Genomic DNA, 26,459 nt, shown 5'->3' on the forward strand with positions numbered 1-26,459 from the left:
CAAACAATGCCTGGATTTTTCTCAGTGTTGCCCGGTTTTTCAATTGAAAATTTTGCCAGGTTTCAAGAAAAAAATGTCAGGAATTGTACGGACCGGACGTTTGAGGGTATTTCTGAAATGATATGTTTGTAGTAATTTAAATTACAAAAAGGATCAATTCTATTTTTAATAATTTCCGCACAGTTTCGCATCTTAAGAGTATGATTTTGATAGTTTTTCATCAATAGGCGATGGAAACGAAAAGGTATGCTTTCTCTCCCTAAGAAAAACCCGTAAGATATGTCAAAAGTTGGTTGAGCTGCATCCCACTTGCACTAAGAGCAAGTTCACAGAAATTTTAACACTTTTAGCACATTTGGAAAACTTTACCATGCAAAAAAATTTTCAAGATCTGCGGCTTTCAAGTTGTTTTACAACACGTGTTCTATTTTCGCATGCTGTGATGCAAAAATAGCAATATGACATACGGCTGAAATAGAAACAGTGATGTAAAAAAAATACAATTTTACATGGTAAAATTTTCAAAACATCAAAATTTCTACTACTTTTTCCCAACCAACCCAACCAGTGAACTTGCTCTAATGGAAAACCATCACCAAAATTCGTCACCGTTTCCATCGCCTATTATGCTTCAGAAATGAATGAAGAGATCTGAGTTAGTCGTTAGAAAAGAGCGAAAAATTTTAGGTCGAATCTTTCAGAAACAGAAAGAGACTCAGCAGAATCAGCAAGAATGAAAAAAACTGGAAGGAGGAATATTAAAAATCGAAGTTTTTGTTGGAATCGGCGATACGGATTGACTGTATCAAGAGGCCCAAACCATGAAACCAAGGTCCTTCAAAGACCGGTCGCGGCTCGAAACCAAGTGACCAGGACCGAATGGAGAAGCAGGAATATCGGCAACGCCTTGATTATTTTTGAGCCACTTAAAAGCATTTTTAGTGGTGTTTCTGCTGGCAAAATCAGACAATAACGAAGTAAAACCAACATGATATTAATATTAAAGTTCAATCGGTTAGTATACATCGTAGATTGTGAAGGGTACCTACAAGATTATTCTTTTGAGGCTTTTAAAAACAGCAACACATATGTACTTTAATATTCTAGGGACCATATCACGAGCAGACATGTTATGGGATTGAAACGCTGGAATTTGTTCGATATATGGTTTTTCATAAGTTTTGTCGTCCATCAGAAATCATCTGTCTCATAAAGGATGAAACGGTCAAAATTTGGTCAAGGGAAAACGCGTGTAAATCGGTGAAATCGTTTATTTAAAAAATCAAATTAAATTTCTTTTTCAAGTTTAATTAGTATAAAATTCAGGAAAAATATTCAGTTAGGCTTCCGCTTTTCCAAATCCGAAATTCCGGGCCTTACGCTTAACCCCTGCCATCAGATTTTGTACAGCCACCTTGTCCACCTTCTTCGCCGCAGAAAGCCAGTTTGCCTTGAACTGCTGCTCGTCCTTAGCAGTTTTTTGGTCTTCTTTAGGTTCCGCTTGACAATAGCCCAGTATTTCTCAATTGGGCGGAGCTCTGGCGTGTTGGGAGGGTTCTTGTCCTTGGGAAGCACCTGCACGTCCATGGCCTTTTTACCGTTATGGCAAGATGCCAAATCCGGCCAAAACAGTATGGAACAACCGTGTTTCTTCAGGAAAGGCAGCAGTTCAAACAGTCTTTCAAACAGTCTTTATTCAAACAGTCTTTCACGTACATTTCTTGGTTGACAGTCCTGGAAGCTATGAAACGCTGCTTTTCAAGCCACAGGTACAGATGGCTTGCCAAACCAGATATTTCTTCCCAAACTTTGACAGTTTCATGTGCTTGAAAATATGTGCTACCTTTTCCCTTTCTTTTGCCGTATAAAATTCCTGTCCCGGAAGCTGCTTGTAGTCGGCTTTGACGTAGGTTTTGTCGTCCATTACCACACAGTCAAACTTCGTCAGCATCGTCGTGTACAGCCTCCGGGATCGCGCTTTGGTCGTCGTATTTTGTTTATCATCGCGATTTGGAGTCACTACCTTCTTGTAAGTCGATAGTCCGGCTCGTTTTTTGGCTCGATGCACGGTTGTAGACGATACATCCAGCTTAATTGCGGCATCTCGGAGAGAGAGTTTAGGGATTCGCTTGAAACTACCGGCAACTCTCTTTGTCGTCTCAGCGGCTTACTGTTTTCGATTTCCCCTTGATCCAGACTTCCTGGCTGTCGACAAACGTTCCCCAAACACTTTCACTACGGTTGATTTGGCAACTTTTAGCGATTTTACCAGCTTTGCGTGCGAGTAGCTCGGATTTTCGCGAAGCGCGAGAAAAATTTTGATACGCTGATACCTTGGACGGCATTTTGACAACTGAAGAGTTAATTCCAAAATCAAAGTAGGAGAAACATTCAACACACACACACATCTTCAAAATGAGGGGTGTTCAGGTTTTTTAAATGCAAAATTGAAAGAAATACGTCTAGTTGATATTGACCAAATTTTGACCGTATCACCCTTTATGATGGCATATTAAAGAAACCCGATCGCCGTAGTTTTTTTTTATTGCTGTTGACCATTTTTTTAAAGCATTTTCGTAACATTTAAAATTCTAACACATGACAACATAACATTTCACTCATCCACAAATCAAAATAACAACACTAAATTCACAAGTACATATTAGTTACTTTATTTTTCTGTGTTTATTTTTATATCCATACCAACTCGATGACTTTTGATCCGGAAGATATATAAACAGCACTTTCAATTCAACAATAATCATTAGTGTATACTCATAATTTCGAAGGATAGAGCTTAGCTGATTAAAAACGTTTTGTTATTATAGCTTGGCAAAAATTCTAATTCTGTGTTCCTCTTCTTCTCATTTACAGAAATAAGTACAAACCATGGCCGTAAACGCCAGCATATTGGTGCTAGTCCTAGTCAGTGTGATAACATCGCAAGTATTCGCCCAGCAGCGGGTAGATGTAACGTAAGTCTCGTGACTGTTTAGTTATTATTTGTGAAATCGTTAGTTTATAAATATTTCCAAAGTTCCACACAACCAGCTGATTAGGATCTGGAAACAATCGCAAACATTGCTTGCATTCATGGTGGCTGACACTCTGTCGTTAATGTTTAGACTTTGTACATGGGTGAAAGATGAATCCTTGTGAAGGTCAGAAGAATGGCTGAATTTTGTTTAATTTTTTTTAAACTAAAATGGCACTTTGATAAATGACTCTCACGACAAAAAGATCAATCATATTTCTCTGAAATCTTATTTACTCAACAAGTGTACAACATCTAAATTCAAACATGTGGTGGCTTTCCCTCCCCAATGAATTCTCAAGGCTGGCGGCTCTAAGCGGCCGAAAATCCGCCTTGGGATCTCGAGTCGATGGCAATGAACTCATTAAACGTTTAGAACTTATCCAAATTGGAACATATACCATATACACATCTTAACCGGGTTGAGTTTATTTTCATCCATAAGATCGACCCGTCTGCGGTGCCGCTGAGAGTCCTCTAATTGGTAATAATTGATGTTGCTACAAGTTGAAAGATCTCTTGGAACCAAGTTTACGACGACTAAATAGAGAAATTGGTGTTGCTGATGATTTTCCCAACACTGAAACCTAGATGGATGCACTTTGCTCTTTATGGCGGTTAACACGAAGGGTTTTGCGACCAAAGTGCCAGGCAACAAGGGCAACATGTGTTGAGTTTCAGCGTCTTCGTTACGCTTTTGTTACGAACTTTGGCCGGGATGATTTAATGATCCATCCGCCTTGTGCGAGGCAGGAGTTCATTCGTGACAGATTGGTTAGCGCGATGCAAGATCTTCTGCACCACCATCCAGCCAAGTTTAGGCAGGAAGGAAAACGTCTCTGGGGAACGCAACAGAAATGCTAGATCAGTGCATGTGCAGTACAGTCGAAAGATGAGCGAACGCCTGCAGCGCATCAGTTCACGGCTCATTGGAAATCCCTGCGTTCCAGCTGAAGTGCTAACACGTTCTCTGATCGAATAATCAAATTCTTTGTTTGATGTATTTCGTTTCATTTTGTTACCAAATGGAACTTAAATTCGTCATAAATTTAAGCATCATAACAAATTTGGGCCATTAAAAATAAATGACCTAAAAAATATTATGATTCATAACATACTTAATTTCAACGTCTGTAAAGCAGATGATCATATTTGTTAAAAATTTGAAGTTCAAGTTATTTCTCACATGCCTTGACGTCGATTCATTTTTTTTATTGTATACCTGCAAGCAAAAACTTTAGGTAATTTGAATTACCTATTAAGATAAAATCTGTGATTGTTTCAATATAGGGGAAAGTCGGGTAAGACACACCCTTAGGTAGAATAGCCATAGAAAATTAGATATTGATTTTTTCATCACAGTTTTCGTGCAGATAGGCAGTTTATGTTGTTAGCTATTGCATAAACTATTGGCATTTGTGAATTTCTTTCATCAAGACTGTTCTATAGCAATCTAAAACATGCTTGCATCGCACTTTTCAAAAACGCTCGGGTAAAACGGACACTGCATACCAAAGGTACATTTTTCCGGAAAATTTTCTGTAAAAGTACATACTTGATTAATTATTATTTAAGATCGGTTTTAAACCAAAATAGAACCAACTGGTCCGAGCACAGGAGCGAAATAGTGTGTTTTTTTAAATTCGCATTCGGTTTGCATGAGCAGTCGCCTAAAACTTCGGTTGGCGCTACTTAGCAACTCTCCGTTTTATGAAATTACAGTTTTTTTTTAAATTGTACCACCTTCTCTTTTGAGATGATGTTACACTTTCTAACCTGTAGTTTCAATAGAAACTGAAGTTTTTCAGTTTGTTACCTCAGATTATTTAATCTCTTAAACTGAAAAACCAGTCCCCACAGAATGTTGAAGGTGCCCTGGCCGAACCCTGCTGACTGTGTGGGGAAAAGGGGAAGGAATGTTAGTCACTTAAGTGACTCACGTTTACTGAACAAGTAGATGCAGAGATCTCTACGATCCACCCATAAACGTGGGGAGGTTTGTAACAGGTAATTGGGTTAGGTAAACCCTGGGAGATGCTTGGCCAGCATTGCGGGTGATGATTTCGTCCTACACCTCCTATTCTCCTGAAGTTTCCTACTGAATCATCTAGCTCTACCATTGAGGCTGATAAAAAAAATTAAAGTTGACATAATTTTAGTCAAATGCATTGATATTTTAATGTTATATACCGAAATATTTTAAATAAACATAAATTTCATCTAAAACGATCTTCAAAACAAAAACAAAATTGATGGGCCTGCTAGAAAATTCGCAATATTTATGTTCAAATTTACTATAAACCCCTTACTATTTACCCTAATAAATGTATGTACAGTAGTTTTTCGATTTTTTCACTGCTCGATTTTATCAATACTCGTCAAATTCACGCTCGATTTTATCACGGTTATTGTTTCGTTTTTATCACGCTTTTTTAGAAATCATTCAGAACCTTAAGTTTTCATTCAAAAGCCTAGAGCGCCTTTATTCATGACATTTTTATGCTTTATGTTATGGTATATAGGAATTCAATAATATGAAAATGCCATTTAACTGCTTATTTTGGCTGTATAATGTTTAAAATCGTCATTTGGATTTCAAAAACACTTGATATAATCGGCATAAGACACATTCCACCTTGACGTGAAATCGCTTTTCCGGACTTTTCTGCACTGTTATCATTCTGGAAGTCAACCAATTCACTTGAAAATGAAAAAAAATGTAGCAAACGGTCGCAAATTGAATTTCCTTTAAAATGAATATAAATTGGTCATTTTAAAATATAAGTTGTTTATGTTGTGATTAATTACTTTTGTGACGTGAATTCACGCTAGAATTACCCATTTCGGACTTTAGTACATACATCTTTGATTTCCTGTTCTCTCTGTTGAAATAGAATATCGGTGTCTTCAAATGAGTTGTAAGGAAAACAATTACCCACAATTTAATATACGGAGCTTCTCGATTGAACAACAACGAACGAAGTAATGCTTATTTGAAGTTGTGACGTGAAGTCACTCAGTTCAAACAGAACAGGGTAGTTTACTGAATTCATGTCACGAAATATAAAGTTATACTGTGGTTATACTGAACCATTCTTTGGAGTCTTCAAATTTTATGTACACTTTCAAAAACGATATTGTGTTGTTCCGACTTTTACAATCATAAATTTTCAGTATCTGCATCAAACTTTTACCTTATCACTTGAATAGCAACATTTTGAGGGATAATACGTTAAAATTACTACTGTCATCATTTAAAGATTAACCAAAAATTTTTTTAATTTTTTTTCAATCTTTTTGTATTTTTATTTGAAAATAATTAACTTATTAATAAAAAATCAACTAAATTATGCTCGATTTGTAAAAAATCCGACCATCTGGAGCAGTGGTTTTCAAACTTTTTCCACTCACCGCCCCCTTTTGTCGAATTTTTGATCCCAACGCCCCCCTTTAAAAAAATCTGTAAAATACAAAATGCTAATTGAAATCTTTAAAGACCACTTTTTTACTAAATTGGAAGACAAAACTCAACATTTATTCAAAGTATAAAGTAAAAATTTAGAAAAAATGTGTTGCTTTAAACCAGGGTTCATAACCAGGTGCAAAGAGTACACTGGGGAAGGTTATCTTCAGAAAAGAGCAATAAATTATACAAAATGCTAGTAAAATATAAAAGAGTCAAATACAGTTTTATCTAATACGTTTTCATTTTTTATTAACATCTATACAGCAGAAAAAATGTTTTAAATTTTGCGAAATTCACATCTCAATTTCTGATTTTTATTTAAAAAAATTCTACTTAAAAAAACCATTACTGTCGAAGTGAAACAACGACAATTCTCTTTAAATGGTCAAAACGTTCGCAAAATATATAAGGTGCCAAAATCCTCAATATTTTTATTAATCATTATTATCAAAAGAATCCAAAATGGTCGTACTACACTTAATACGATCGGGTTTTCCTGCTACGCCTCCGGCCGAGGATTGTTATCAATTTCATGAGACAAAACTTTCTGAATTTGATTTTTAAATCAACAAACTATATTTAAACTCCATATTTGACATTTAAACTCCACAAACTTTTTTGCGCTACTTTTGTGCAAAACCATCGCTACGTGCTACTACAAAACTAGAAACACTCCATCAAACTACTATATTTCTGAACACATTGTATGAATTTTGAGTTACATTCCAAAATTTTAAGCCTTTTAGAACTAACACTTAACAGCTCAAAAAAACCTGTGTTGTAAGGAAAAAAAGTATATTAAATTCCTCAAATAAAAGCAATGCTAGATTGTGTTAAATGATTCTTTAAATTTTAAAAGAAAAAAAAAACAGTTCTCCCTATCAATAAAAACTAGAGATGTACCGAATAGTGGTATTCGGCGAACGGCCGAATACCGAATATTGACCTTTTCAACTATTCGGCCAAACGAATATTCGGCCGAATATTCGGTTGAATATTCTATTGAGTTTTCAATGAAAAAACCTTAAGCGATTATTTCAATGCTTTCTATTTCTTTCATATTAATGCCCCTCGTGTTTTCTAAGTCTATTATTTTCAACCAAATGATATTATCGGATGATATTTTACAAGAAATTTTTTAAGTAGGGGTCTTTCTGATTTTAAAAATGTCACCAATAACTAAAAAGTCATCAGATGACTAGTCGCTTCTAGGGTGTTTATCACCAAAGAGATTGCGTTCCTGTGAAATCTGGGATAAAACATATCGAAACAGGTGCCAAGCTTTTTGAAATTGTTTCTCTGATATTGAATTAGATGAAGGTCGAATTTGAGCAAGATGTCTTTAAAATAGTTGTTGAAAAGATAGATAATCTTAAAATTAGCAAACCATACTTTCAACCACACGTATCCAGACGGTCAGGCATTCAGAACGATTTTTGAAAAAAAATAAATAAAAAAGAGCAAAATTTATGTATATTTTGAAACTTTCTGAAAAGTTGAACACAAAATCTAAAAAACTTTAAAGAGGAATTTGAGTTTTTTATTAAAGCGATACCGTTCAGTATCCTGCTGTACGATCTACAGTGAAAGATACGCGGATACACCTTAGATGTTTAGCTGAAACCATAAGATTTTAATGGTTGTGTAGCTTTTGCAACATTTTTCAAAGATATTTTACAAATTATCAAAAAATATTTGAAAAATTTACCAGTCTCTAGAAGATATTCGGCCTATTCGGCCTATTCGGCCGAATACTTAGCTCAACTATTCGGTGAGCCGTATATTCGGCTTAACGGTTTTTCGGCGATATTCGGCCGACCGAATATTCGGTACATCTCTAATAAAAACTAAATGAAAATTTGAAAAGAAAAATCTAGGATGTACATTTTTTGGTAGATTGGCTATCGTAACGAAGATACATAAAGTTAAACTTTCCTAACGCTTTCTTGCTGCAACTTAATCAATTTTAAGCTATCTTTCAAGCAGCAAAAGAAAAAAAACTCAACTTGAAATACGAAAAAAACACAATTTCAATGGAACGTACGGACTATCATTTTAAACTTCATGTGCTTTATTTTTCCCACACTTTATTTTTCCACACTTCATTAATATTATTTTTAATATGAGCTTGTATGAAAATTTATTTTAAATTACTGTTTTTCATTCAATATGTATTTCATTTCGTATCATATGAAAAAATAGGATGGAGAGGAGAAAAATGAAAAATGAATGAAATAAATACTACCATCCTATACACAAGATTAAAAAGAAAAAAAAAATCCTATGGAAATTTCATTAGGTATTCATATTTTGAATAAAAGTGTACTTAGCTTTTTTGGGGATTTGGTGATGAAAATAACTCGATCAATAGATCAATTGGATTCCCTCCTGATGTTTTCCGTTGCTTGCACCTACGGAGGGCCGATGTTTAACTCTTGACTATTTCTTCCAGGCGTCGAAAATTCTTGATTGAGATGGATCAGGTTATGTTGGGGAGACTATCGGGTTAGCTTCTTCAGAGAATTCTAATCAATAAAGCTTCGATCTTCAATATTTTTTGAAAACTTGAATTTACAATTTTTGGAATTGCTGTTTTTACTGTCAGAAAAAAACGCGTCCGCTTTGGAAAAATAGTGTGTTTTTTAAATTTCGTATTTAATAGGGGCTGGCTTCATCGAGGATTCAGTTTTTACAGTTTTTATGGCCTGTTTGAGATGCTGGGTGCTTTTCGATCGACATTGCTCTTGGTCTTTAGAAGACATATGGTGGATCGAACTGAAGGAAATTTAAAATATCTGGAAAAAGCTCATGTTCCCGTTTTACCCGACCTTGAAGTGCCCGTCTTAAAAGCCTTAGCAACCTTTTTTCAAAACGTTTGTTGCTCAAGCCCTTTGATCGAAATTCACTGATTTTCCTCCAGATGGTTCAAAAGAAGTCTAATACATACTCCATCTTTGAAAATGGTGGAAATTTTCTAAAATATTGAGAGTTATCAACTATTTTCTGAGGAGAGAAAATAACATCAAATAAAGAAAATCGAAGTTTTTGTTTATTTTGTTTACTATTATGAGACCGTGATTGATGTAAATGAACGATGGGTCTGTGGGACATTGAATTTGTGCGAAACATTGTAATTTTCGAAATATTTTAAGTGTCCGTTTTACCCACTGTGTGATGATTTATGTAAAAATAAGAAAAAAAAAATAAAGGTTTTAACAGGAAATATTCATATCTTACTCTTGGTATCTCCCTACATTAAACGCACACTTTTTCATTCAGGTATCGTATTAGCCAGTTGATCAGTTAGGATCGGTCGATCTTGGATCGATCTTTTGGACTCACATTTTCGATTTTTTTGGTCTTTTGGGGATTTTTAAACGAACACACACATATAGGATCTCAGTGAAACTTCATGTTTCTTTGAAAAGATCTAAATTCTACTTAAGACTAAAGCGTACATCTTTCAAGGATATAATGGCTAGCATTTTACTAATGCTTATACCACCAACCCACAGAAAGAGTACTATGTATGCCGTGACCGAGACTCGATCTCATGACCACTGGCTTAGAAGACTTGAACGTTATCCTCTAGGCCGCGGTCGGCGGCAAAACCACTTTGAACCACTGCAGTGCACTGTGCGCAAAGCATTACCGCAGAATTTCTGGATTTATTTTTAGAAAAATATTTATCACATTTTGGTTAAGCATTGTACCGATTATAACATCACTTCACACTTCACTAGAACCGGTATGAAATTTCCTTTCTTGCGCACAAAGCTGAATTTAAGTGTTAGAATACTCTCAGAAAATGCAGATTGATAAAAAGTTCGAAAAACAGCTACTTTGAATGATCGTCAAGAATTCCATGTTTCGTGTTTTATAAATCTGAAGATGCCAAAATGTCTCAAATTACGTCAATTTTCCAATTTTCTTTCAAAATTTTAACTGGAAAAGCTTTAAAGGTTGATTCATTTAAAAATAGTATGGTTTAAAACGACTTTTTTACATTTTTTGTGGCCATGATCTAAAGAAATAACTTTTCCATCTACTTTGGAACTGGGCCACCCTTCTTAAACAACTTTGCCGAAGAACGTAATTTCGTATCTTTGAAGACAAAAATATTATATGTAATCTATATAATTCTCAACAGAAAAAATATATTATTGATTTGTTGTCGATGGTGCACCGTGAAATCATAGATTTTAGAAATATGATTTGTTTTACTTGATCCAACGCATAGAACTAAGCCAATAATAAATCATGATTTTCACCTTGAATGACGTTTCAGAAATCAAGAAATTCGTGATGCCATCCTTTCCCTGGTGCACTCGTACAATCTACTGGACAACAAGCTGGAACGGCACGAGCAACGGGAGCGATCTCTCGGGGAACAGGTTAAGAAAGGGCTGATCACTCTGCAAAAGAACCAGCGGATATTTGACCCTCTGAAGGGAACGATCACACGTCTGGAGGAGCGCGTCAGCAGCATCGAGACGGCACTTCTGAACGTAAGTTGTTGGTTGTGCTGTGATACTTAATTATCATTCTGCAGATGATCTTTTAAGGGTTTTTTTTTGAATGCTTCTGCAGGGTGCTTGAATTATTTACTTTTTTCTATGCTCGCAAAGATCCAAGGGTTCTCCAGAAGCGATCGAAAGCCACTTGAAAGGCTGTCTGTCGTCTAATGCGCTGTATTTTATTTCTATTTTCTTCTTTCATTAGCAAGATGAGAAGAATGCAATCCAGCAGCAGAAGCTGAGCGAAACTTTGGAGGGAATTCTGCGCTGGCTGAATGACAATGCACACGCCCTGGAAGCGAGAGCCCATTCCGAATCTGGCCGAGGTGGCGAGGAGTATGCCGAGGGAGGAAAACTGGACGAGCTGACGGAAAGTGTAAGGGAGTTGCGCCGCGAGATCGCGGAACTGAAATCGGAACGGGAAACTATCGAGGTGGGTAGCTATAGATGTTTAGATCAATAAGTCATCAAAACAAAAATGACAAAAATACCAAAATTACAAAAATAACAAAAGTTACAAAAATTACAAAAGTTTCAAAATAACCAAAATTTCAAAAAAAAAAGACAAAAATCACAAAAATTACAAAAATTACAAAAAAGGAACAAAAATAAGAAAAAATTACCAAAATGACTGAATTATAAGAATTACAAAAAATTCCAAAAATTACAAAAAATATCAAAAATTACAAAAATTACAAAAATTACAAAAAATACAAAAATTACAAAAATTACAAAAATTAGAAAAATTACAAAAATTACAAAAATTACAAAAATTACAAAAATTACAAAAATTACAAAATATACAAAAATTACAAAAATTACAAAAAATTACAAAAATTACCAAAATTATCAAAATTACAAAAATTACAAAAATTACAAAAATTACCAAAATTACAAAAATTACCAAAATTACAAAAATTACAAAACTTACAAAAATTACAAAAATTACAAAAATTACAAAAATTACAAAAATTACAAAAATTACAAAAATTACAAAAATTACAAAAATTACAAAAATTACAAAAATTACAAAAATTACAAAAATTACAAAAATTACAAAAATTACAAAAATTACAAAAATTACAAAAATTACAAAAATTACAAAAATTACAAAAATTACAAAAATTACAAAAATTACAAAAATTACAAAAATTACAAAAATTACAAAAATTACAAAAATTACAAAAATTACAAAAATTACAAAAATTACAAAAAATTCAAAAAATACAAAAATTACAAAAAATTAAAAAAATAACAAAAATTACCAAAATTACCAAAATTACAAAAATTACAAAAATTACAAAAATTACAAAAATTACAAAAAATACAAAAATTACAAAAATTACAAAAATTTAAAAATTACAACAATTACAAAAATTACAAAAATTACAAAAATTACAAAAATTACAAAAATTACAAAAATTACAAAAATTACAAAAATTACAAAAATTACAAAAATTACCAAAATTACTAAAAATTACAAAAATTACAAAATTTCAAAAATTACAAAAATTACAAAAATTACAAAAATTACAAAAATTACAAAAATGACAAAAATGACAAAAATGACAAAAATTACAAAAATTACAAAAATTACAAAATATACAAAAATTACAAAAATTACCAAAATTACAAAATTACAAAATTACAAAAATTACAAAAATTACAAAAATTACAAAAACTACAAAAATTACAAAAATTACAAAAATTACAAAAATTACAAAAATTACAAAAATTACAAAAATTACAAAAATTACAAAAATTACAAAAATTACAAAAATTACAAAAATTACAAAAATTACAAAAATTACAAAAATTATAAAAATTACAAAAATTACTAAAATTACAAAAATTACAAAAATTACAAAAATTACAAAAATTACAACAAGGTTTCGTATCTATGGTATCGAAAACAACAAAGTTTTTTCGGTCTGGTTTTAATAGACAAATTCCGTGTGAAAATCGTTTTCGCCGCGTCTAAGTTCACTTCGATATCGGTAAACGGTACGCGTAGTGCTAGATAGAAGTGGAGGTTTCTTATAAAGTGCGTTATTAAAGACAATATCAAAAACAATTCGTTCCGCTCGGCTAGATATTTCAGTGCAAAGTGGTTAGCAAAACACAAGCCAACTAGACAGCAGCTACATGCATCATTGTGTGCAAGTTAAGCTTGCTTGGCTACATCTCTAGCCTTCTAGTTGCAAGCGAAAAAGCTCCATCAACAGCAACGTCTCTTTGTCGCTGGTGAGACATCTGCTGTCAAGTAGTGGAAGCTCTACGTTGTTATTGGATACATAAAACACCACGAGTCTCCATCGAACTACCTGCAGGAGAAAGTTGTGCAAAACGCCACATCCATCTAAATATTGATAAAAATATTTTAACCCGAGCTTGTTTGTACCTTTCGGACGTCTTGGACAAGTCTCGTTGGGAAAAGGGTAAAACGTCCCTACTTTGGTTGTACCTTTAACGCTTGGCCAAAGTAGCATACAAAGGGAAAAGCGTAGTCGTTACCCGTTAAGGCGGAAACGCAAATCCGGTCACCTGGACCTTTAACCCTTGGGTGAACCGAAGATTGAGAAGGTTAAAGGGTAGACGTTACTCACTACGGTGAGAACGCATTTCTCGACTTGATATTTCTGCGAAGGGCTCTTGATCGAAAGTTCTAGAACAGAAGCCTATCACCACGCAGCCACCATGGCTGCACCAGCTACTCCCCCGGGGGTAGCCACAACAGGCGACCCGCCCGATAAAAACGACAGGACCTTGCCGGAGTACTTGGATAGGTCAGGGAATTTTGGAAAGCTTATCATCTTATCCCTATGCCCAGCTGACGAAAAACATCCGTTGCCTAAACATCCATTCGTCATCAGCAAATCTTTGGACCAGTCTATTGGCAAGATTGAAGCTGCGTACACCGAACAGAATGGGACGAAATACGTTATTAAAACACGCAGTTCGAAGTTGGCAGCAAAACTTACTCAAATGAGCGAACTGATCGACGGTACAAAAATTCGGATCATTCCCCATCCTGTGTTCAATGTGAGCCGTTGTGTAATAAGCTGTAAGGAAGCCTGTGATCTAAAAGAAGAAGAACTTCAAGAAGAACTCGCTTCTCAAGGAGTCCTTAAAGTTCGCCGGATAACGCGAATGGAAAACAAGTCCAGAGTCAATACCCCAACTATCGTACTGACCATCTCTGGAACCGTAATCCCAAGAGAAATACGTGTTGGAATTATTAACTGTCGAACCCGTCTCTTTTATCCATCTCCGTTGGTTTGCTATCGATGTTGCGCCTACGGACATACTAAGGATAAATGTGACAGTGAACCAACGTGCCGAAACTGTTCCAAACAACATGAACTGGAAAACGAAGATCCATGTCAAGCAGAACCTTTCTGCAAAAATTGCAAAGGCAGCCATTCGCCAATTTCAAGGAACTGCCCGATATATCGAAAAGAAGAGGAAATTGTCAAGACAAAAGTTGACAGCGGAATTACGTTCGGCGAAGCAAGGAAGGAGTACGCGCGTAAACATGCGGAAAATTCCTACGCCAACGTCTGTGGTGCGCAACAACGTCTCGAAACACTGCGTAGAGACCAAGAAAAAGATATCCAGATTGCCAAATTGACAAAAGAACTTGCTGATCTTAAAAAGAAATCTCCATCAACTGAAAACGACGAAATTTCAATGCTTCGAAAAGAAGTTGAAAATCTCCGTATTATTGCCAAAGAATTTAACATCATGAAAGCCAAACTCAAAACCGCTGAAGAGCATCTTGAAATCTCAGAAAGCGAATCTGAGATAGAAATGGAAACGGAACAGGAACAGGTTCAAAGGTCTTCCACAGCTAGAGCAACCCCCATAACAGTGGACGAGACCCCAACCCTCAAAAAGCAAAAGCTGAGCTCAAAAAACTCGCTACCATTTTCCATGGAATCCGATGATGCATTCGAGAGCCAATCCCAACAAGAATCAACTGTAAAACGGAGAGGTCGACCCCCAAAAAATAAAAATGGCCAGCAAGTCAAAAAGTAATACGATGATAAACGACCCTGCACTAGAACATGGACACGACCACGGAATTTGGAATATCGATATTGGAACTAACGGCACCAACCAACGCGATCCCCAAGGAAACCCAAATGGAATGACTGAAACTACTAGACAACGGCAAAATATCCAGAACTGGTTGGGGACCGGTGAAAGAATAGTAGCCCCCCCACTTCTGAATACAGGAGAAGACGATCGAGGAAGCGGGAGCGGGAGCGGGGACGTCATCCCTCAACCTGTGTTCCGTCAGCCTACTCATCACTCTGCCAGTTCTGGTATATGTTCTTCACCCAACCTCCCAATTATCTCTTGGAACATCCAAGGGCTAATGCCCAAGAAAGCAGAATTGGATATTTTAATTCAAGAGCATCAACCAAGTGTGATTTGTCTCCAAGAATCAATGTGTAAACCTCAAAACCACCCCCGCATTTCTGGATATAAAATACTCCATCGACCACGATTAACCGGAAGCCGAGCATCAGGCGGAGTAGTCATAGCCGCAAAGGATTTGATTGACAGCGAAGAGATAGAGCTCGAAACTGCATTGGAAGCAGTAGCCATAAAATTAGGAGCTCCATTCAATGTGAATGTTCTAAATATTTATCTGCCGCCAAGTGAGAATATCGACCGCACACAATTAACAGACCTAATCAACCAGATCCAGAAACCCATCCTGCTGGTCGGGGACCTCAACGCCCACCACCCTTTGTGGGGCTCTGACCACGTTAGTACGCGTGGCAGAATGGTAGCTGAATTTATGGAGGAAAACAATCTAGTGATGTTAAATAGTGGAGAACCCACCTACGTCGACCAGCGTCATGGAAGTTTTTCGTGCATAGACCTGGCATTGTGCTCAGAGGAACTAGCCGGACAACTAGAATGGAATGTCCTGCCTGACGTTTACAGTAGTGACCATTTCCCGATCAATATTTTATTCCCTGGAAATGCAGTACAGCAAAATAGCAGAGTGAGGTGGAAAATCGAAGACGCGAACTGGCTGTTATACCAGGAAGTACTTAACTTTGTTAGGGATGAAAACGTATCCTTACAAGCTGAAAAGCTAACCAAAGCCATGTTAGAGGCGGCGGAGATTTCAATCCCTAAGACGAAAGGGACCCAACGAAAAAAGTGCGTTCCATGGTGGAATTCAGAAATCAACGATCTCGTCAAAGCCAGAAGAAAGGCATTACGGCAGTTAAAAGCCAACAGATCCGACCCAGAACAACTAAAGGAGGCTTTTCAAAACGCACATCAGTCTGCCAAAGAAGCCATAGTTAAATCCAAAAGGAAAAGCTGGCAAAAGTTTGCAGAGCGATTTTCCTCACAGACCCCTCTAAAGGAAATGTGGGAAAGCTATAGGAAAGTACAAGGAAAAAACCGAAGTACCCAAATAAGCTCCATCTTGTACGATGGAAAAATAGCAACAGAGCTCACGTCCATATGCGAACTACTAGGCGACGCATTTCAGAAAGTGTCCAGCATAGTTAATTATGATGAAGCGTTCCTAAACCACAAACGTCTGGTGGAATCTGAACCGTTGCAAATATCCGCCGACCCAGGTCCACACAACAGGATATTCAGCCAATATGAACTAGATGAGGCACTTGAAGGGCTGAAGGGCTCTTCACCAGGGCAGGACAACATTCATTATGCGATGATAACACATCTTCCCCCAGATGGTAAAGCGTTACTGCTGGACACGTATAACAGGCTGTGGGACACATCTGTCTATCCGGAAGAATGGACTAACTCGCTCGTTGTACCCATCTTCAAAGGCAAAGGACAGCGCTCTGACCCTCTGAACTATCGCCCAATCTACCTCAACAGTTGCATGGGAAAAGTGTTTGAGAGGATGATTAACAATCGCCTTATTCACCTGCTGGAAACTCGAGGACTTTTATACGAACATCAATACGCGTTTCGGAAAGGAAGAAGCACCACGGACCACCTCTGCACTCTGGAGGAAATCATTCGCCAAGCCTTTAGCAAAAATCAAATTGCTCAAGTGGCATTCCTAGACATCAGCAAAGCTTACGATACAACGTGGCGTAGGCTTTGTTTACAGCAGTTAGCCAGCTATTGGCTTATTGGCGGAAAAATGCTGAAATTTCTCCAACAAATGCTGTACAAAAGAACATTTCAAGTTTCGTTGAATGGAAAGGTTTCGAGCAGCAAAACTATGGAAACTGGCCTGTGTCAAGGATCGGTTCTAAGCGTGACGCTGTTCCTTATGGCAATAAATACCATTACCAGCCACCTGCCATCAAATGTACAATGCTTGATTTATGCCGATGATGTGATTCTGATTGCAACAGGAGAGCATGCTGAAGATACCGAAAATAAGCTCCAGGTAGCCTTGAACCAACTGGAACTTTGGAAAACACAAACTGGATTCAGAATATCGGCGGAAAAAAGCGCAACTGTCATCTTCCGCAGTCCTCGAAAGAAAAAACCGCCAAACCAAGGAAGGCTGATAATGAACGGGATCACGGTGCCCCGTAAAAATAGCTACAAGTGCTTGGGAGTCACTCTTGACCAACATCTCAAGTACCGAATCCATGCTGAAGAGGTAAAAGCGGCATGCCAACAACGAGTGCTTTTTATCCGCAGTATAGCTGCCAGGACGTGGGGCGGAGACCGGAGCACACTGCTAAATTTGTACCGTGCAACAGTATTAGAAAAATTATTATACTCTGCTCCTATTCTATCGGCTTTGGATAGCAAAGTTCTCCAGTCATTAGAAACCGTACACAACGCAGGACTCCGAGCGATAATTGGGGCCTTTAGAACAAGCCCAATCGAAAGCCTTCATGCTGAAACTGGGATCCCTAGCTTGAAAATGTTCATTGACCAGCGAACAGTGCTCTACACAGCTCGACGATTAGCTGTCCCTCACATGGAGCCTCACATTGAAGTAGTGAGTACCGTAACAGACGATAACATTACTGATAACAGCCTTAGCAGTAATAGCAGCAGCCTTAGTGATGACGCAGATAGTTCTGATGAAAGGTGGGGAGAAAGACCCATGACCGAACCAAACTCCTTTCGGAACAGAGGTCAAAGCACGATGAATGAATTAGAGATACAGTTACCAAGAACAACTGCCTTCAAAATTGCAGTATGTCCCCCATGGCAGCGAATTAGACCACGCATTGACAAAAGTCTTCATAGCAAACTTTCTCAAGGAGCAACACCAAGTGAACTCAGAAACTTGTTTAACGAACTTCGCCACAAAAACTACCGTATCCATAGGGCAATCTATACGGACGGCTCCAAACAAAATTCCAAATGCGGATATGGCATAGTAAGCCAAGGCTTCGTGACACAAAGAAGGCTGAACAATATCTGCAGCATATTCACAGCGGAAAGCGAAGCAATAAAGGAAGCGCTTTCGTGGGTAGTTGAACAACAAGTTCCGCAAGCCTATCTTATTTGCACTGATTCAATGAGCGCAGTGACCAACCTGGAAAAGTGCAAGATCAAATCCAAATGGAAAGACTGCGTTCAAATGCTACTTAATCAGATTGCTGATTTGGGAGCCGAAGTGGTTTTTTGTTGGATTCCCAGTCATATCGGAATACCCGGAAACGAAAAAGCAGACACGGAAGCCAAAAAGGCATTGGAGCTTCCAGAGGATGCAGAACAAAGCGTTGACTTTTCAGAAGTCCGAAAAATCGTTAAACTTCAAATCACGAAGAGATGGCAGCTGCAGTGGCACACGAATTTAAACAACAAATTGCGAGAAGTGAAAAACACCATACTACCTTTCAAAGCAGCGTTTCTAGGCAATCGAAGGGACGACGTGATTTTAGCTCGCCTCCGGATCGGGCATACCCAGCTCACGCATGGGTACCTGTTGGACAGAATAGACCGGCCACTATGCCCCAGATGTAACGAACCCATGACAGTCAAACACATCATCGTCAACTGTGATCAACTAGATGAACACCGAACAAATCATGGCATTCCAGGAAATCTTCGAGAAGCACTGGCCGATGATACGGAAATGGCGCAGAAAGTGATAGAATATCTTAAAACAATTAACCTGTATGAGAAAATCTGAATGTATCTTGTAATTGTAAAAATTTGCACGGACCTGAATGATAAAAAAGGTCCTAAATAAAAAAAAAAAAAAAAAAAAAAAAAAAAAAAAAAAAAAAAAAAAAAAAAAAAAAAATACAAAAATTACAAAAATTACAAAAATTACAAAAATTACAAAAATTACAAAAATTACAAAAATTACAAAAATTACAAAAATTACAAAAATTACAAAAATTACAAAAATTACAAAAATTACAAAAATTGCAAAAATTACAAAAATTACATAATTTACAAAAATTACAAAAATTACAAAAATTACAAAAATTACAAAAATTACAAAAATTACAAAAATTACAAAAATTACAAAAATTACAAATATTACAAAAATGACAAAAATTACAAAAAATTAAAAAATTACAACAATTGCAAAAATTACAAAAATTACGAAAATTGCTTAAATTACAAAAGTTACAAAAATTACATATTTTACGAAGATAACTAATTCAAAAAATTACAATAAATACAAAAATTACAGGAATTACAAAAGGAAAAAATGACAAAAGAATTATAAAAATAACCAAAATTAATAAAGCATTTTTAAACTGCGACCCAGAGATGGGTCTTGACTCAAACATTCAGTCAGCGAAACTTTTTTTGTAGAGAAATGAATCCAAGCGTGTTAGATGAAATTTCAGGGACTAGATAAGAGAAAATCGATGTTGAAAAACATGCGAAAAAAAATTCGCCTTGTCTCCCGGTAGGACTTGAACCCACATCTTGCGCCTCTCCGGGGCCCATGTATTAACATTCTACTACAGGAGACCAACCTGGCGTATGAATATTATACTGGTTGAGTGTCGATGTCTATCGGAATGAAGGGAATAGTTCTCCCATGTGATCATAATCATTTTTCTTGGTCTATTTCTATTCCCATCATTTCATCTTACGGTAGTTGGAATCAAGTTTGGACATTTTTAAGCACGGCAAGATTTGCATTGCCTTCTCATATCCTGCACGGGTTGTCAGCTATGATGAGAAATGATGCGTTTGCCGTATTTTGATATCCAGCCAATTTCGGTGTTTGGCTACCAGTATAATATTCATACGCCAGGTTGGTCTCCTGTAGTAGAATGTTAATACATGGGCCCCGGAGAGGCGCAAGATGTGGGTTCAAGTCCTACCGGGAGACAAGGCGAATTTTTTTTCGCATGTTTTTCAATATCGATTTTCTCTTATCTAGTCCCTGAAATTTCATCTAACTCAGTAGGATTCATTTCTCTACAAAAAAAAAAATTAATAAAGCATTAATAGATTATTCAAATTTGAAAAAAAAAAAATACAAAAATCCTTAAATTTTTTTAAATTTTTAAAATCTGCAAAAAAATGAAAACAAAAAATGACAAAACTTGCAAATTGAACGTGAATCATACATAAATAGATAATTTAGAAATTGTAGGATTCAAAGAAATATCAAATATTGTTTATTTATAATGAACAAAAATAACAAAAAAAATTAAAAACTTTCAAAAATTGTAATTCTAGTCCTTTAATTACGATTTGTCGAACTCTGAGTGCTGAACTTTAAAATTACTATCTTTATTTTGATTTGAAACTGTTTGTTATATTATGAATGAATGAACTACCTATGGATTGCAAAATTTTTTCGTTATGAATGTCCATAATCCTGGAAATTCATTCAATCATATTCTTCATTTGAAATTATGAAAATATAAAAATATTTTGTGGGGGTTCGTTCTTTCCATTAAATTTTGCTAATATCCAGAGTCCAGAAGTAAGAAAAAATTATTATCATACAGAAATGAGAGCTGCCAGTCCAGATCTCAGTATTTTGAGATTCATTTTATTTACTTCATACCCCTTTGAGTATTTTCTCCTCTCCATACGCATTTTTGTAGTTAAAAGTTAATTTTATTTTCTGTAAAAATAAGGGTTTATTTCTAAAATTGGATGAAAAAAAATTAATTTATTATTTGAACAAAGGTAAACAAATTCAGATTGCATATATTTAATTTATCTAAATTCTAATCATCAAAATCATGGGTGGCCAACATTTTCAGCAGGCGGGCCAAATTTCAAAAATGAGATTGGCTGGCGGGCCAAAAAAAATTGTTCTAGAGTATTAAAAAAATAAATTTTTGAAAGCGCTATAAAAGAAACTTGTCTAGGTCACAGTAAAGTAAAGTAAAGATTAAGCTTGCCAGATTGCCCTGTTTTATCCGGGTTTGCCAGGATATTTAAAACAAAATTTGGGAAAAGTCCGGTTTGGGTTGGTTACCCGGATTTTATTGAAAAATGCTCTTTGCCAATTCGAACTAAAAAATATCATGAAAGGTTTTGTTAAAGCCTAAAATACGATTTAAAATCTGCTGATACGTTTGATAGACATTTTTTCAAGTTTTTATTGTTATTGATTTGCTTTGATATTGCCTTGAGTTTTGGTCGACAATTTTAAAATCAAATGCTCGGATATTGCCAGATTTTTAGATGAAAATAGTCTGGATTTTTCCGGCCCGGATACGTGCTAAAAAAAATTCTTTTACATACTTTATACAACTTTAGTATAGTTTCATCTTAAAAAATCGTTTTTGTTACTTGCATATTTTTACCAATTTTGCTCAATTTGAAAAATAGTATAAATATTACGCAATACGAAATGAATTATCCCTCTCAGCTTATGTATGTATGTCAATCTTTTCAAGGCATTTAAAATATCATCGGTTTATTCATCCCACAAATGTCTAATGGCGTAAACTTTAATGGACATAAAGTAAATTTTATGGTCTATAAAAAAAGAAAGCCCATTTTACAAAGTTTTGAAGTTCACCGTTCTGCTTAGAAAAATTTGATAGACAAATGAAAAACGCAGAATGATATTGTTGAAAAAAAGAAGCGTTCACAAGCTTTTGACTTTTAAAAGTAAAATTTTATCAACGAACTGTAGTTAAATCTTAAATATAGATTTTTATAAGTACGAACCTCAACCTCAACTGAATCCAACTCTTTCCAATTTTTCAATGTCTCGATTTGACAAGTGAACTTGGAAAGCCTTCTATGAACAGAATGGATACGAATTTGAGTCTTTTTCAATCATTGCAACTTTTTCAATCGTAAATTCTGTATGTAGGTATGTATGTAGGTAATCCACCATGGGTGCACGGATTCACCGCAGTTTTACCAAAGTATGTGCACCTCTGCATTTCTTAGACTAAATATTCTGCATATCTAAAATGCAGTATATGACATACCCGGCACCATGGCTTGGATGAATGTATGTCGTGTCACTGTTTGAGTATATACTGGATGAATGTTTCGATCAACTCCCTAACTGGTCAAAAATTTATAAAATGAATAATTTTATAAATTTACCACAGGTATTCCGGCATCCGTGTATATACCTGGCCAGTTTGCAGATGATCGATCATTCTTTAATAAATAAATATGAATGTTGAATTTTCACTTACAAATTAACATCTTACCTTGTTACCATACCAACTTACCTTACCTAATAAAAGGCAAATCTATTATTCATCTGCTCAAGCTACTTCTCTTTGTGTACTTGAAAAATTAACCTAATTCTCTACCCTTCAGCATTTTTTCACTTGAGTATTTTATTGATTTCAACAACACCAAAATATCGATGAATCCCCTCACTCCCCTCATTTTCGCTTTTCATCTTTTAGATTTAACACTTAACCCAATAAAGATTCTTTTTCTCTAAATTAAATTTTGCTTAAACAATTTTCGCTCCCCTGCTTTCTTTTGACACTTGAAGAACCTTTTTTTCTTCCCACTTTCATCTTGCGTGCGGCCCCTAAATTTTGAGCACCATTTTATTGTGGAATTAATATTACTCAAACCGAACCGATTTTCACAATCGAAGCAGGCTGAACCGGAATCACCTGCTGGCGCTACCTCCAAGACCACGCTGATGCTTTCGCTCTCCCACGAAGTAACCAAAGAGCGTATTTTTAATAGATGGCTTTTAGCCGCCCTCTCCCACCCAACTTAACACGCCGCCTTCCTTACTCAGAGAGTCCATTTTATCACTTTCTAATCGTTAAAAATCGCCCGCAAACACTCAGCTTGATATCGCAAATCTTCAAAAATGCTAATTACACTGTTATTAAGCACTTCATGATGATTTCCATAAAAAAAACACGCAATAATCCAAACCGGTTCTTCTCCTCCACACCAAACATCAATTTTTCGGATATGAATTCGAATTCGAGCTCCACCTGTACACTGACGCGCAACAACCGAATCTCCGGACTCTAGCCGCCCTCTCCCAAATAAACACTTCCCTCAATGTTCTTCTCAAGTTGCATCATTCTGATCAAAATTGGTAGGAAAAATGGCTCCCGAAAATGCCAAGCCCGACAACCGCACTGTTATCTACAGCCTTAGCACCCAGACCCGCACTTGAAACTGCATCGCATCGCACAATCTGCCAACAGCAAACACTCAACAACAGCTTTGAAAGCAAACACACCGACTGCATCCCGAAAAACCACTTGTTTTAACTTTTTTCTTCCCTCCGCGGCGCAAAACACGTCTGTACCCGATCGCAAACTCGAACCGAATGCGCAACTTTTTCAATCGTAAATTCTGGGTAAAAAAAGTCGTTCTTCTGAGAGATTTGTCAGTATCAAACCGGTTCTAGGTAGTTGAATTTTACTACTCAACTATAAATTCTGACTAGTTTTTCATTATTGATGTTCATAAATACAGAGCAAGATGCCATTTAAAATAGTTTGGATTTGGTTTAATTTCCATAGATATACCCTTTTCTGTTAAAGCACACATAGCAAACTTTCGATGTTTTACATAATTTGTAAAAGTTATTATATTTGGATGGATGAAATGTTGTTGAAATAGAATTCATATTACGTTGATGGTTGAAGTTGTTGTAAATGTATAGTTTTAATTATGGTGTTGATATGCTTCGGTGTTTTTTTAGGATTTTTAAACGATTTTGTTACGATCTTACTATTTTTCAGAGGCTATCTAAACTCCTCAATATCAAAACTAGAGTCCGCTTGAATGCTCTTCATACCAATGCCGTGTAGTCACCAAAATCCAATTGGGAATCATTGAAAAATGTGTGATAGAATTTACAGATAATGTTATAATTTAAAAATTGCAATTGTAATTGTTTTTTTATACAGGGATGGGAACCTTTTTTGTAAAATTATATGAGACCCGTAGAGTCAAAGGCGTACAAGTTCAAAAATAATCAATTTTGAGTAAATAACGCCAAACGATTCTCCAAGTTGAATTTTTAACATTTTCAAAATTATATTCGCATTCTTGCCAATGTTCAACAAATGTACGGAAAATGGCCAAACACAACACTTACCCCTTTGGCTTATATCACTCAAGAGATTTTCATATCTTTGTTTTGAAATTAGTTAGAATAGATTAAGATATATTTTTCCAAATGATATACGCAGACCAAGAAAATCGATCAATTTTTAAAACATGACTGTTCCAAAATCAGCTTCGCGGACCATAAAAAATTGGTCGCGGGCCACATGTGGCCCGCGGGTTATGGTTTGGCCACCCATGATCTAAATAGTATTAAGCTTTAAATATCTTGATATAAGTCGTTACAGCTAAATACTCATAATTCAGAATAAAATTGACCATTCGCCACAGGTCCTTTCATCATTTTAAATCAAATAAAATGTTACTGTTTCATGCGTAGAATTAATGAAATATGTTTTTGACAAAAAATGAAATATCTAATTGGTCGCTTTCATCAGTCTACCAACAGCAAATTGTACGAGCAAACGGAGAAGCTGGTGAGCTCACAACTGATCACCTCGGACGAAGTGATCGCTAAGATTTCCGAGAAGCTGTCTTCGCACTACAACAATCCGGTTGTGATTTCGCACTCGAATGTTGATTTCGAAGAGCGCGTTATCAAGAAGCTGGAAACAATCGACAGCAGCGTCAAGGACAGCCTAGCATCGACTGCCGTTGGCTCTGTCAGTGGTCATGAAACTCCGGATAAGGCATTCATGAAGCAGCTTATCAACGAAACGCTGGACGCTATCGAAGACATGCGCTTGGAGGTGCTGACCGCATCGGACAAGAGCTTCTCCAAAACGGCCACGCGCATCAAGGAGAACAACGAAGTATTGCAGGCATCGGTCAATGAAATCTTGAAGACCCTGTCGGAAGAAATCGTTGATACGGAAGCATTCTTCGCGAATACCAAAAACGATATCGGTACGTTGAAGGAGGAAATCGCAGCATTGAGTCGGTTGGAGAAATTCTTGCTGCAAACGGGAGAGAATGTGTTGGATGCCAAGCGTGGAATTGATTATGGAATTCATCAGATTCTGCGAGAGGTTACAGAAGTAGTGAAGGCCAATTCAAAGGATCTCAACACAACCGTTACCAAGCGATTCGACGATATTGGAGCAACCATTCTCGATAATCACAACGGAGCTCTAAGCAACCTTAGCTCCAAGATCGAAACCGAAATCAGTCAAGTTTGGCGTCAAATTGGAATCATGTACCAGGAAATTTCATCAAGCAAACAAGCTTTGGATCGTCTACAGCAGCAGACGGAAGCATACGTTAACGGCACTCTAACAACCATGGACAGTATGGAAGGAAAGGTAAATGTCAAATTACAAACAATCAAAATCTACAATTACTAATCGCAACTTTCTACTTCATAGGTTTCTCTCATCACCGGTCGCATGTCGGAAGTAGATTCCAATCTCAACTATCTGCTTGGTCGTCTTTCGCTGGTGACCCAGGAGTTCAATATGATCAAGACCGGACTTGGAAAGGCACTTGATGAAATTAAGAGCAGCTTCGTTGAGGTCCAGGATCGCGTCAAGGGACCCGGGCCACATAGAATTTCATCTTCCGAAACCGATGAAGGATTCGATCGAAACGGTGTCTAGTGAGAAGTCACTCAGCCTGAGATGAAATTCCTAGTTAGTAAAAGCCAAGACTAAATTGTGGCCAAATTGCTGACACGCTCGACTGAAGCGGACATTTGTGGGCTTAAGAATTAGAATAATTTTAAGATGTACTGTCAAATTTCTAGCAATCGTTAGATTTACTGAGAAGTACGAATAAAGTATTTGAATAAAGTAAACATCACACCTATTTCTTTGATGGGGATTGTTTTAAAACGGGTTTAGTGAAAAACCTTTTCTTGTTTTATTGGCCAGGTTCAACTATAACCCTTCTAAGATATTCCATGTTCCATATTCTTGGTAAAAACAGTTTCGAGATCATCTGATTTCTTCAGGCATTCCTCTTTATTTCTTCCTCTTAATCTTTTATTTTTGGATGTGACATTTTT

At 36.2% G+C, this 26,459-nt stretch overlaps 1 protein-coding gene across 2 annotated transcripts in view; it reads left to right on the forward strand.

The window, feature by feature from the left end:
• Positions 1-26,249, forward strand: part of LOC129746689 (uveal autoantigen with coiled-coil domains and ankyrin repeats) — a 31,866-nt gene extending 5,617 nt beyond the window's left edge. For both annotated transcript variants that reach the window (XM_055740538.1, XM_055740537.1), the window contains exons 3-7: positions 2,875-2,975; positions 10,789-11,008; positions 11,223-11,450; positions 24,895-25,758; positions 25,822-26,249. In XM_055740538.1, the coding sequence (XP_055596513.1) occupies positions 2,890-2,975; positions 10,789-11,008; positions 11,223-11,450; positions 24,895-25,758; positions 25,822-26,052 (1,629 nt within the window). In that variant the 5' untranslated portion in view covers positions 2,875-2,889 and the 3' untranslated portion in view covers positions 26,053-26,249. The remainder of the gene's footprint in view (positions 1-2,874; positions 2,976-10,788; positions 11,009-11,222; positions 11,451-24,894; positions 25,759-25,821) is intronic.
• Positions 26,250-26,459: the final 210 nt, after the last annotated feature.

The sequence above is a fragment of the Uranotaenia lowii genome, chromosome 2 (assembly GCF_029784155.1).
Source record: "Uranotaenia lowii strain MFRU-FL chromosome 2, ASM2978415v1, whole genome shotgun sequence".
NCBI lineage: Eukaryota > Metazoa > Arthropoda > Insecta > Diptera > Culicidae > Uranotaenia > Uranotaenia lowii.